The sequence below is a fragment of the Heterodontus francisci genome, chromosome 31, assembly GCF_036365525.1.
Source record: "Heterodontus francisci isolate sHetFra1 chromosome 31, sHetFra1.hap1, whole genome shotgun sequence".
Taxonomy (NCBI): Eukaryota; Metazoa; Chordata; class Chondrichthyes; order Heterodontiformes; family Heterodontidae; genus Heterodontus; species Heterodontus francisci.
In genome coordinates, this window is record NC_090401.1 from 18,253,425 (window position 1) to 18,267,446 (window position 14,022).

At 44.5% G+C, this 14,022-nt stretch overlaps 1 protein-coding gene across 5 annotated transcripts in view; it reads left to right on the forward strand.

Moving 5' to 3' along the window:
* The window catches only part of LOC137347080 (thyroid hormone receptor-associated protein 3-like), a 189,306-nt gene extending 181,624 nt beyond the window's left edge, over positions 1 to 7,682 (forward strand). For 4 of the 5 annotated variants that reach the window (XM_068011125.1, XM_068011128.1, XM_068011127.1 and 1 more), the window contains 3 exons: positions 1,190 to 1,385; positions 2,405 to 2,554; positions 4,767 to 7,682. In XM_068011125.1, coding sequence (XP_067867226.1) covers positions 1,190 to 1,385; positions 2,405 to 2,554; positions 4,767 to 5,012 — 592 coding nt within the window. In that variant the 3' untranslated portion in view covers positions 5,013 to 7,682. The remainder of the gene's footprint in view (positions 1 to 1,189; positions 1,386 to 2,404; positions 2,555 to 4,766) is intronic. The other variant, XM_068011129.1, reaches the window with a different exon arrangement.
* Positions 7,683 to 14,022: the final 6,340 nt, after the last annotated feature.

A 14,022-nucleotide genomic window follows, 5' to 3' on the forward strand; every position in this document is an offset into this window, starting at 1 on the left:
GATGGTACACATTTCCTCCACTACTGGCACACAGTGGTAGCAGTGAGTGTTTTTAGGTGGTGGATGGGGCTGTTTTGAACTGGATAGTGTTGTGCTTGCTGAGTGTTGGAGCTGCACTCATCCAGGAAAATGGAGAGTATTCCATTACACTCTTGACCTGTGCCTTGTAGATGGTGGACAGGTTCTGGGGAGTCTGGTGGTGAGCTACTTGTTGCAGAATCCCTAGCCTCTGACCTGCTCTTGTAGCCACCGTATTTATGTGGCTGGCCCAGTTCAGTTTCTGGTCTCTGTTGACACCCCCCATCCCACCTGGTATGTTAATGGGGGATTCAGCGATGATAATGCTGTTGAATGTCAAGGGGAGATGCTTAGATGTTCTGTTGTTGGAGGTGGTCATTGCCTGACACTTTTGTGGCATGAATGTTAGTTACCAGCCCAAGCCTGAACATTGTCTGGGATTGCTGCGTGCAGGCACGGACTGCTTCAATATCTGAGCGGTTGCGAATGACACTGAATACTGCAATCATCAGTAAACATCCCCACTCTGACCTTGTGTTGGAGGGCAGGTCATGGATGAAGCGAAGGGCATGGGTCCACAGCATAAAGATTATTCCAGTTCTCTGCCAGTGGAAGATGTGTTTGAGGCAACATGAGAGGTATAAGTTACCTGGCATTCCTGGCTGTCGTGTGGTGCCACAAAATGGTAGCTCGGATTGCAAATTAACAAATAGCCAGCCAATCTCGTCAAACAGCCATTGTGATGTGCGGAAGGTTTCTGAAGCACTAATTGGTACACTGGGCTGCACAGGCACTCTTTGTCTCTTAAATTGTTGTACGACACCCCACTCTTACCTGCCCAAGCTGGTCTTCTGATCTGCTCACTTCAGGCAGTGCTGGTTTGAGGTTCAATCTTGCTGCTGTCAGTCTGGTATTATGATTGTGGAAAAAAAGGCCTTACTTGTCAACCAGAAAGGTGTGTGGGAGGGAGGAAGCACATGGCACCTATGCAACATTCCAGCTGGTGCTTGTGCATTTGAGGATAGGTGCATTTGAATGTGGTTGATGCCTGTATTTGTGTTGGAGCCAGCCTCTCTCATACCAACATGTTGCTTCTTGAGGGGCCAGCAACGCATGAGATGGTAACTGTTCCAAACAGTATCTTTATTTTTGTGCAATTTTCTTTGAACAGGAAACGCAAGAAAGCCAGAACAAGATCCAGCTCATCATCCTCCTCATCTTCCTCTTCCTCTCCATCACAAGAGGGTAAAGATGAACAAGAAGAGGGGGTGGGCCGTGAGGAGACCACATCCGGCTTTAACAAAGCTCGCCTTGGAACGAGAGAGTTCACAGGCCCGCCAACACGAGGCAGAGCACGTGGAATTTTTGTAAGCAGAAACTGAAACTGGTGCTTTGTGCTGTCAGTCTCGCTTAACGTTTTGTGTTCCCTGATTTCCAGACAGTGGTTTTTAGCGGGTGTGGGGGTTCATGTTATTTGTAACTCTGAGCATCAGTCAGTCAATCTGTCCAGATTATTGATTTTTTTGATGCTAGTGATCTAGCTGAGAGTTATTGAGCCCAGCACTGAAGTACTTAGGAAGTTACTGACTGGATCTGTGTCTATAATTTGGTTCCTGTGTCTTTGAGACAGAGTCATGGTCTCTTCTGTTCTAGAGTGCAGCAGGATAGAGTTGGAGTCTGCAGAGGCTTCTGAATAGGAACATCGTATTCTTGAAAGGAGACCGTTGCTCTTGACCTTCATCCAGGTCCTCGGTCAGTGTGGGTCCTGAGCCACAGGATTTTATTTTGATTTCCTCAGAACAATGGTCTACATACCAAGATTAAGATGCTTCCATCCAGAATTTTCTGTCGATCACTCCACAGCTTTAAACCACCAACCTTTGGCTTGTATGACTTTTGCTCCTGATTTAAACAAAGATGTTGGTTAGAAATACACAGGGCTCTAGAGTTTGGAGGTGACACTCGGGGGAGGGATGTTTAATTCTGAACTCGCCAATTTGAGCCTTTGATTCTCTTACCCTCCCCACCCCCCTCCCCCCCCCTCTCTCTCTCTCTCTCTCTCTCTCTCCATCTCACTCTCGGTGGAAGGTGAAACCTGGCTTTAAAGCTTGGTGCTCCCATCTATTTTACAAAAGAAAAGACCATGATTGAGAGTTTAGTGTGTGGAAATGTATTCCTGGCAGTGAAGGGGCAGTTTTGTGGGGTGGGAGGTCTTGGGACAAGGTGCCTTGCTGTTAGCGTGGAGAGAGCCTCCCGTGCCTTGGCATTGCTGAGTAAGTGGACGTTCCATTCTCCATCACTTGTACTTTGCATCAAGGTCTGAAAATGTAACTCATTGAAGTTGAATACCTGTCCCAATTACACCTTCCTTTTTATGCTAATGCAGCAGTTCAGAATAAGAGGAAGAGGATATGGCAGGGGAGCGTTTCCTGGTCCCAGCAATAGCAGTAACCCCGGTAACCCAACTTTCCAAAAGCGACCCCGCGAAGAGGACTGGGATCCCGAGTACACGCCAAAAAGCAAAAAGTACTACCTGGTACGTGTCCACAAGCATCCAGGGCTTAGGGCTGGGTCAGTGCCTTGTTTAATCTATGCTGAGGGGAGAAACATCAATGAGCTTCCGAGAGCCATTTGTAACCAAGCCACGTCGAGGTGGATGTATAGAGCTCCCTACTAGCTCAGCAAGTTGATCCAGCAAATAGTTGCGCTGTACAGAGCAGGCCAGTAGCAGGTTCCTGGTCTTTGCATGAAGAAGTGTTTTCTGAAATCACCCCGAAACAGCCTAACTCTAATTTTAAGGGCACACCTCAAAAACAAAGGGAGCATAAGCTTACAGTTGGAGCTAGGCCATTAAGGGGCGATGTCAGGAAGCACTTCTAAACACAAAGTATGATAGAAATCTGGAACTCTCCCAAGAAGTTTTTGAGGCTGGGGTAGGGGAGTAGAAATCAGTTGACAGTTTCAAAACTGAGATTGGTAGTGTTTTGTTAGGCAAAGGTATTAAAGGATGGAATCAAGGTGGGAAAATGAAGTTGAGATACAAATCAGCCATGATCTAATTGAATGCTGGAACAGGCTGGGGTGGGGGGGGGGGGGGGAGCTGAATGGCCTCCTCCTGTTCCTGTGTATTTGTGGCTACAATACTGCACTGGACCATTGTGGGGGGGTTATCATTTCAGTTTGTTCTTGGACTTCTACACCAATATCTAAATCAGCCCGTTCCTCACCTTCCCAGAGACTTTAGAGGATGAGCTCAGATAAATGGAATATTTTGTAGCATTGAAGCTGAAATTGGTTAAAGGGGTTTGAGTAATTCTTGATCTCGCTCGCAAGTGCCTTGGATCTGTTCTACAGGGACGGGAGGAAAAAAGTCCTAAGTGGCACATTCAGGTACGAATTTGTCCAGTTCGTTTGGGGGAGGAGAGAGAGATTATTCTACTGCTGAGAGTAATGGATCTATATTCCCTGTTGATTGTGTCTCCATCATACTCTTGAGGTTACACAGAGGTAACCCTGCTCTTGTGATCTGGAACCGAAGGAGCAGTGATTTATTTTTGTTGGGAGCTGGTGGATGGGGACACCAAGCAAAAAAAAAAATGCAGCTTTTATTTTGAGAACAGATGGATTCCACCCGTTTTTATTCATTACTATATGGAGTGCAAATACAGGCTTTGTTTAGAGTAACAATTCATATAACTCTTATAACCTCTCCTATTACCTGCCATTTTTGGCAGCTATGAGATCCTCCGGGTTTTCTTTGGGTACGTATTTTTCTGAAATAAAGAACTTGCATTTATGTAGTGCCTTTTATGTCCTCAGGATTTCCCAAAGTGCTTTACAGACAATGAAGTACATTGGAAGTGTAGTCACTGTTGTAAGAAATGCGATAGCTAATTTGTGCATGGCAAGATCCCACCACCAGCAGTGCTATAATGACCAAATAATCTTTTTGAAGTAAAAACAAGAAATGCTGGAAATACTCAGCAGGTCTGGCAGCATCTGTGGCGAGAGAAGCAGAGTTAACGTTTCAGGTCAGTGATCCTTCTTCAGAACTTCGTTCTGCAGAAGGGTCACAGACCTGAAATGTTAACTCTGCTTCTCTCTCCACAGATGCTGCCAGACCTGCTGAGTATTTCCAGCATTTCTTGTTTTTATTTCAGATTTCCAGCATCTGCAATATTTTGCTTTTAATCTTTTTGAAGTGTTGGTTGAGGGATAAATATTGGCCAGGACAGTGAGGAGAACTCCCATTGCTCTCGAAGTATTGCCTCAACTTCCCAGAGGCAAGTTTACATCCACCTGAGAGGGCAGACAGGGCCTCAGTTTAACATCTCATCCAAAAGATGGCATCTGCCTCAATACTGCACTGAAGTGCCAGCCTAGATTTTATACTCCAGTCTCTAGAGTGGGACTTGAACCCACAACCTTCTGACTCAGAGGTGACAGCGCTACCACGTGAGCCAAGGCTGACACCTAATTCTTCCTGTGCTCAGTGTGGTCCCAGATTATGTTTCAATGGAAGGGGTTTTGATTTGTTAAATTTACCAGTGGGATGGCCCTGGAGAGGAGGTTGCACAGACTGAAGACTACATCCACACCAGCACTCTTGCACCTTAAAAGGTGGTATGCCTTTATATATTGACTTACTGAGCAGATCAAAGTAGATGCCTGACTGTACAGGATTGTACATTTAATATAATGTCTTTTTTTTCCATTCCCTCACCTTTTTCCCTTCTGTTTCTCTGCAGCACGATGACCGTGAGGGAGATGGCGACAATTACTGGGCAAATAAAAGGGGCCGTGGCACCTTCCAGCGAGGGAGGGGCCGCTTCCTGTACAAAAAGTCCAACACCAGCCCAAAGTGGACACATGACAAATATCAAGGCAGCGGCCAGGAAGGGGTGGAGGAAGAGGAGGAGGAAGAGGAGGAGGACAGGCAAGTTGGCAGCATCGCAACCCAGGAAGAGAAAAAACTGGGCACGATGGAACAGTAGCGCCGAATGGGATTGGGCCTCTGGTATCATTGGATCGATTCGAGGATAAAAGCTGGTCACTAGGATCAGACCGAAAGAGATTTCTTTGTCCGGATCTCCATAGGGTTTGCAATGTAGTAGGTTATTTGTTGTGGTGGGGGAAGGATAAAGGACCCTTTGGGATTGAAAGGACCAAAACACCTGTCTTTAATGCCGTGCAGGCATTACCTGTACCTGTTTTGTAAGATACCCCGTTACTTGACATCAAAGAGCTACAGGTCGTCCTGGGAGTGTAATTCCCCTTCACCCCCGCCCTGTATTTAGAGAACTAAAAATTATAAATACGCATGATGGTGCGACTTGTGTACACCTGATATTACGGCGCTATCTGGTTCAGTTTGTAATAGGAAGCTGCTCCAAAAATGTGAAACTGACAGGGAAATAAATGTACTGATCGATGTCTCCCACCACAAATCACACCCTGCATTCTAGAAGGATCTTGTCCGCAAACTGTTGTTTTCCTGAGCCCCAGATATTGCCGCATGCTTCTTTTAACAACATGGGTTTTAAAATGCTTTCACTTTTGAAGACAGCTTTAGAGCAGGGCATTTTTCAATGATCCTTCATCATTTCTTTCTCCTAGTTTCTTTTGAGATCTACACATCTCCATATTTGGTTGCGACGCTTGGCTTGTGCTTTCTCTCAGATATGATCGGCAGCAGCAGTGGTTTCTGTATTTTTGTTTTTAGTTTTTTTTTAAAAAGCAACTGGCGACTCAGCTCGAGCTTCAGGTTTGCTGTTTATTTGTAGAGTGGAGGGAAAAGTGTGACCCCCATGAATCTGGCCTAATTGTTGAAGTAGAGAACTGTCCAAATTAACAATTTCGCCCAGCCTCAAGAATCACTTTAAACCCCCCCCACCTCCCCTGCTCCCCTGTCCACAACCCCTCCACTGAGAGCTATGGACTAGATCAAACCATTTAATTTTATTCCAAAAGGTAGAGGGCGGTGATGGCTCAGTATGTTTGTCCAATGAGCTAGTTCCTGGTCAGTGTTGAGTTAGCTGATCTTACCATGGCGTGTTCTGTGTCACTGGGCTAAGAAGAGGAGAATCAGTCAACATTCTTGTTCTTCATCACAGTGGTGACCTGCACTGGAAAAGGTGTGAGTTTGAATATTGCGTGAGAACAGGGTTGGCCTGGAGCAAGCTACTCGAGGAAAGAAAATTGAGAAGAGTGAGGAGAGGGAAGTACCGATTGACAAAGAAACAAAAAGCAGTTAGTTTTAATGTGGCTCTGTTCATTATTTGTACCAACTTTTAAAATCTGCCTCAAGCTCCCCTGTTTTCTCCTCCCACAGGCCACTGTTGGCAGACAATTGGAATGGGATGAGAGGCTGGACAAGGAATAGGATATGAGGTTCAAATTAATGGGTAGTTCAACTGTCCTCAAATTGCTCTTAAAATATAGACAAAAGCCTCAAAAAAGAGATGCAGTGTAAAATAATTACATAAAGCAGAAGCTATTTTTAGTGTACAAGTATCAGTTATCCTTGTTTGCTCATTTATGCGGCAGAAATCTGATATAGTATCGAACAGAATTGTACAGCCTTGAATAATAGGAAGCTCTTGCAACAGGAATTATAATTGCATAATTTCCTTGAGACACAAAATTGAGGGTTTTTTTTAACCGTGCATATGGGAAACAGCAAAAACCTACTGTATAGGCAATGGCTGCAGCAGTAACTGCCCTTTTAGTTCAAAGCTTTGCAATTCAGTTGCCCATCTACCTTCGGCAAATACCCTATTTTACATGCTGTGACACCTGTCCCTCACATGGTCCCATTAAAACTCAGTCCTACAAAGTGCAAGAGCCTGAATCTACACCATAACATAAAAGTAATGTTGCTTCTTCACCATCCTTAGAACCCCCCCCCACCAACCCCCGTACCTCCCAACCATGTGAACTGCTCTACTGAGTAGTGTCTCTATTTAGAGATACTGCAGTGACACCATTAGTGGAATAGTCCATTGCAAACAGGGAAAGGGGGAGCAACACAAATATCAAAACAGGATTGTAAATTCCTTTTGAGTTTTTTATTGTGGGTTTCTTTACATAGTCTGAATTCAAATGTTAAGTCACTTGTTGCTTTAGATCTTGGGATTAATGTTAATGAACAGATATTGGATAAACATTTAGATACATTTTATATTGACAATCAGATATCTCACCTCTGCTCCGTGCCTGGCCTCCCCTATTCCTCTCTATTGCATCTTGCTTAATTTCTTTATTTTGTATCTTTTTATGTATGTATTAAAAAAATGTAAAAAAAAAAGTGACACGTGCTCTCGACTGCAATAACTATATTGAATTTTTTTATACTTATAGAAGTAAATAGTTTTGAGGGGAGGGGAACAAGAAATGGGAGGAGTACGATGGTTGCACTATTTTTGTAAAATTTTGCTGAACTGCCTTATCACTTAAAGGATTGTTAAAAGTCACTCTTGTTGTCCAGAATTTAACCAGATTTGTGTATATCCAATTATTTGTGTTCAGTTTTGTTACCATGGTTTCCTCTCTAATCTAAAATGGCATTCTGTCATCAACTCAGTTCTCCCCCTCCCTCAAACTGTAGTCTTGCTGAGATTCGAAGCATTGTGTTGAATTTTAATTAAATTTCTGTGCCAGCGTCACCAGTTGTGTATGTCTATTATTGGATCTGCTCTGTCTCAACAATTCTCATTTATATAGGGACATTCAAATGAAAGGAGCATGGAAAGGATGGTGAACTTTGAGTACATGACCAATTGGAGGAGGTGATGTGTGACAGTCTGAGGGAGGTTTGAAGGTGGTACTGGAGGTGATGAGATGAGTTGGCTTAGGAATAGTGACTTCATGGATGTAGCAGTTCAGTCAATGCACTGGCTTTCTTCTGGGAATGGAGGGGGCCTGGACAAGATTGTAGAGGCTGGGTGGAGTCTTTAAAAAGCATGCAGCTAGGCCCAAAACTGAATTAGGAGGGTGGGAGTCACTGTTGGAGTGGGTGCAGTAGATGTATGAATTAAAATTGAACATTGACTGTAAACCCAAGTCAAGACTCAACAACAAACATCTCTGGTGCTTCTCAGAGGAAGGTCTGAATGTGCTTCAGAGGGTGAAGAAAGGGGTCACTTAGCTGGAGGGGTAAAAAACAGACTTGCATTTAAAACATAATTTTTGAGCAAGCAATTTATATCTTAAAAAATTTCAGAACAACCATTTTGGCCAGTTTAAAGGCAGGTCTATGACACAGGAGGTGATGAACCAACTTGGTAAAAGTCATCTCGCACTAGAAGTGCAATATATGTACCAATAGAATGCTAACAATGGCTTAATTACCCTTAAAGGCATTTGAACCAAATCAAACACCAATCAAATTGATAAAATTTTTGTTGCTGTACTGTGAATCTAGCCTCTTAAGCTGCCAGCTCAACACAGTTTCCCTCTGTCAATTGAGACGCCACCAATGGAATCCATTGATCTATGGGCTTTAAAATAAAGCAAAAAAAAACTCTTCCTATTTAAGAGTTACTAAGGCAGCTATGCTGCTGCTGCTCTACTGAGCCGGGAGATTCCACGGTAGTTGTTGCAGTCACCATGGTCATCCTTGTTCTTATTAGAGGGTGATTGTGCATGTCCTGTGGTACTGCTCCCTCATCCCAGCACAGGCAAAGCAGTTTATGGAGTGCTGAGAGTATAGCAGCTATCCAATTAAAATTCATACATGATTTCTAAAACAACTCTGCGTAAATTCAACTGGTATCAGTAAATAGGTTGCTAAAACATGAATGTGGCTAGAGTCAGAAACAACTTGCATGCAAAAGACAACCATTTTTTCAAAAGAAGATAAAGATTTGGAAATCTGAAAATGAAACAAGATGCTGCAAACACTCCAGGTCAGGCAGCATCTTTGACAATTGAATTAATATTTCAGCTGTGGACCCTTTGTCAGAATTGGAAGATGCCACAAATGAACAGCATTTTTAAAATGGGTATAAGAGGCATATGGGAGGAAAATTCACATGTACAGAGGAAAAGAATGGGCCTGTAAAGTGCTTGAGTGAGGAGCAGGAGATATTTTTGTGGCAAAAATGATATTTATACAAGACTATCGAATTGCAGGTTGCGAAAAGACCAAAGTCCACTTTGTTCACTTTCTGCCATCCTGGTAGTCGCATGATAGAACAATAATGGAGTTGTTGATTAATCACAACAAACAATTTTCATCAATTAGACTACAATAGACCCGATTTAGAGGAAACCCTAGTGGTGGAGGGCTTTAGGAACCACAGGTGCAAGCTCACTATTCTCCTAAACAAGTAACATGTACCACATGTCATGTCTCAAACTACTCATACGCTTATTTTCTCAAAGAAGGCATAATGAAAGAAATGAAAACATTTGAGATGTGAAGGATGTTAATGGCTTAGGATACAGATATGGCAGGATAGTGGTGAAGTTACTGGGCTAGTAGTCCACAGGCCAGGACTAATGATTCAGAGACATGAATTATGATCCCACAGTAGCTGGGAATTTAAATTCAGTTAATTAAATAAATCTGAAATAAGCTAATTGCAATAATGGTGACACTGAACATACTGCATTGTTGTAAAAAAACAATCTAGTTCACTAATGACCTTTAGGAAAATAAATCTGCCATCCTTTACCCAGTTTGGCCTATGTGACTCCAGACCCACAGCAATGTGTTTGTCTCATAACTGCCCTCTGAAATGGCCTAGCAAGCTAATCAGTTGTGTGAAACTTCTGTGAAAAAGCATAGCATGAATTAAACCAGAAAAGTCACTCAGTTTTGACCTAAACATTGGATTCGGGCACGTTAAAGACACATGTTGCTCAGTCGACCCTACAAATTCCTCCTGACTAACATCTTGGGACCTGTGCACAAATTGAGAGAATAGTTAAGCGACAGCCTGATATAGTCATATTCATAGAATCATCCCTTTCAGCCAATGTCCAGACTCCTCCATCACCATTACTGGGTATGTCCTGTCAGCACGGTGGTATACAGTTCACAACCGCCTCCTCCCCATGGCTGAAGAGCTCCTACCGGAATCAAGAGGCACAGTGGACAACTCCAAGAAAAATGTAGGGAGCAGCAGCAACCTTTATACATGGCCACCTTTGACCTCACAAAGGCCTTCAACTCTATCAACCAGGAGGGATTATGGAATATCCTCAAATTTGGCTGTCCAGAGAAATTTGGCGCTATCTTCTGCCTGTTGCATGACGACATGAAAGCTGCAATCTTTGCCAACGGTTCTGCCACTGACCCAATCTGAGTGCAAACTGGGATCAAGCAAGGCTGTGTCATCGCACCAATGCTCTTTTCTATCTTCCTCACCACAACACTCCACCTCATCTCCTTGAAGATCCCTGCTGGAGTAGATCTACTCTACAGGACGAGTGGCAAACTACTTAGCCTACATTGCCTCCAGTCCAGAACCAGGGCCACTCCAACCTCTCATCGAGCTGCAGTACGCTGACGACGCTTGCTTATCTGCATGCTCAGAGGCCGAGCTTCAAACCCTCATCGATGCATTCACAGAGGTGTGTGAAAGAATGGGCCTTAAGCTAAACATCCGGAAGACAAAGGTCCTCTACCAGTGTGCTCCCACAGTGCAACACTGCCCCCCAACTATCAAGATCCACTGGACAATGTGGATCACTTCCCATACCTTGGGAGCCTCCTTTCAGCAAAGGGCAGACATCGACGCTGAAACTCAGCATCGCCTCCAGTGTGCCAGCGCAGTCTTCGGTCGTCTGAGGAAAAGAGTGTTTGACGACAAAGACATCAAACCTGGCACCAAGCTCATGGTCTACAGGGCTGCAGTGCTACCTGCCTTCCTGTATGCATCATCTCAAAGCCCTGGCGAGATATCACCAGCGGTGCCTCCGCAAGATCCTGCAAGTTCAGTGTCAGGACAGGCGCTCCAATATCAGTGTCCTCTCTGAGGCCAACATCCCAAGTATCGAGACACCGGTCATGGCTAGTCAGTTACACTGGGCGGACCACATGGTCCGCATGCCTGACACAAGACACCCAAAACAAGCTTTCTACTCCTAGCTCCGTCACAGCAAGAGGCTACCAGGAGGGCAGAGGAAATGCTACAAGGATGTCCTTAAAGCCTCCCTGAAAAAAATGTGACATCTTCACCAATTCATGGGAATCCCTTGGCCGAGACCGCCCAAAATGGAGAAGAAGCATCTGCGAAGGTGCCAGCTAGTTCGAACAACGTCGACATGCCCAGGCAGCAACCTTATGCAAACAGCAGAAGGAACGTTCGGAAATTTGAGCATTCCATTTACTTGTCTCACCAAACACCACCTGCCCCACCTGTGGCAGAGTGTGCGGATCCAGAATTGGACTAGTCAGTTACCTAAGGACCCACAACCCTGGAGTGGAAGAAAGTCATCTTCGTTCCTGAGGGACTGCCTGAGAAGATACAGTCAGGAAGGAGTGGCCCAGGGAGTCCTTAACATTGACTGTGGACACCATGAAGTCTCATGGCATCAGGTTAAACACAGGCAAGAAAACCACCTTCTGATTACCACCTACTGTCTCCTTCAGCTGATGAATTGGTATTTTCCCATATTGAACACCACTGAAAGTAGTAAGGGTACAGAATGTACCCCACCAGGGAGATTGTTAAAGGTGTCTGTGTGTGGATAGTATATAACACAGAGAATGTTCAACAGAGAGAGATTGTTGAAGTGTATGTATGTGTGTGTAGGGGGGGGGGGGGGGGTGAACAATGTGCAATATAGATACGAGAGATGTTAAAGGTGTGTGTGTCTGTGGACCGTGTGTAATGCAGAGTCCAGATGAGGGAGATTGTTAAAGGTGTATGTGTGTGAACAGTGTGTAATACAAAAAGAGTCCAACTGAGGGAAAGGACCACCACCAAGAGTGGCTCAGTAGCACCACGACTGACCGAGCACGGCATATCCTGAAGGATATATCTGCCGGACTGAGCCTGCAGCAGGTGGTGAGAGAACCAACACAAAGGAAAAACCTCCTTGACATCATCCTCACCGATCTACCTGTGGCAATGTATCTCCATGACATCATTGGTAGAACTGACAGCATAGTCCTTGTGGAAACAAAGTGCAGTTATTACGCTGAGGACATCTGTCATCATATTGTGTGATGCTACCACCTAATTAAATAGGAGAGATTCAGAACAGATCTAGCAACTCAAAACTGACATCCATGCAGTTCTGTGGACAACTAGCAGCAATAGAATTGTATTCCACCACAATCTGTAACTTAATTGCCCAACAGGGATCAACCCTGGCTCAATGAGGAATGTAAAAAACTATGCCAGGAGCAGCACCAGGCATACTTAAAAATGAGGTGCCAACCTGATGAAGCTACAACACAGGACTGCTAAACAGTGAAAGCAGCACGCTATAGGTAGAGCTAAGCAATCCCACAACCAATGGATCAGATTAAAGCTCTGCAGTGTGGTCACATCCAGTCTTGAATGGTGTTGGACAATTAAACAACTAAGGAAGGAGGAGGCTCTACTAACATCCTCATCCCCAATGATGGTAGGGCCAGCAGATGAGAGCGAAAGACAAGGCTGCAACATTTACAACCTACTTCAGCCAGAAGTGCCATGTGAATGATCCATTCCAGCGATCTTCAGTAACACAGATGCTAACCTTCAGCCAATTTACTCCATGTGATGTCAACAGTTGAGCACACTTGATACAGCAAAGGCTATAGGCCCCGACAACATTCAGCTGTAGTACTGAAGACTTGTATTCCAGAAGTAGCCACGTCTCTAGCCAAGCTGTTCCAGTACAGCTACAACACTGGCATCTACTTGACAATGTAGAAAATTGCACAAATATGTCCTGTTCACAAAAAATCATGGCAAATCCAATCCGGCCAATTACCACCCATCAGTCTACTCTCAATCATTTGTAAAGTGATAGAAGGTGTTGTCAACAGTGCTATCAAGCAGCACTTACTCAGCAATAACCTGTTCAACAATGCTCAGTTTGGGTTCCACCAGGACCACTCAGGTCTAGATCTCACTACAGTCGTCTTGCAAACATGGACAAGAGAACTGAATTAAAGAAATGAGATGAGAGTGACTGTCCTTGACATCAATTTAGTATTTGATCCAATGTGGCATCAAGAAGCTGTAGTAAAATTGAAGTCAATGAGAATCGGGGGAAAACTCCCCACTGGCTGGAGTCATACCGAGCACAAAGGAAGATGGTTGTGGTCGCCAATCGTCTCAGCCCCAGGACATCGCTGCAGGAGTTCCTCAAGGTAGTGTCCTAGGCCCAACCATCTTCAGCTGCTTCATCAATGACCTTCCCTCCATCATAAGGTCAGAAGTAGGGATGCTAACTAATGATTGCACAGTATTCAGTACCATTCATAGTTAATAACATAATGAAGCAGTCCATGCCTGCATGTAGCAAGATTTGGACAACATTCAGGTTTGGGCTGATAAGTTTCAAGTAGCATTCATGCCACACAAGTGCCAGGTAATGACCATCTCCAACAAGAGAGAATCTAACCACCTCCCCATGACATTCAACGACATTACCATTGTTGAATCCCCCACCAGAAGATTCCTGAGGATCACCATTGTCCAGAAACATAACTGGACCAGCCATATAAATACACTGGCTACAAGAGCAGGTCAGAGGCTATGCATTCTGTGGCAAGTAACTCACCTCCTTACTCCCCAAAGCCTGTCCACCATCTACAAGACACAAGTCAGGAATACTCTCCACTTGCCTGGATGAGTGCAGTTCCAACAACATTCAAGAAGCTTGACACCGTCCAGACAAGCAGTCTGCTTGATTGGCACCCCATCTACCACCTTCAACATTCACTCACTGCATCAATGGTGCATTATGGTTGCAATGTGCACCATCTACAAGATGCACTGCAGCAACTCGCCAAGGCTTCTTTGACAGCACCTTCCAAACCTGGGACCTCTACCACCT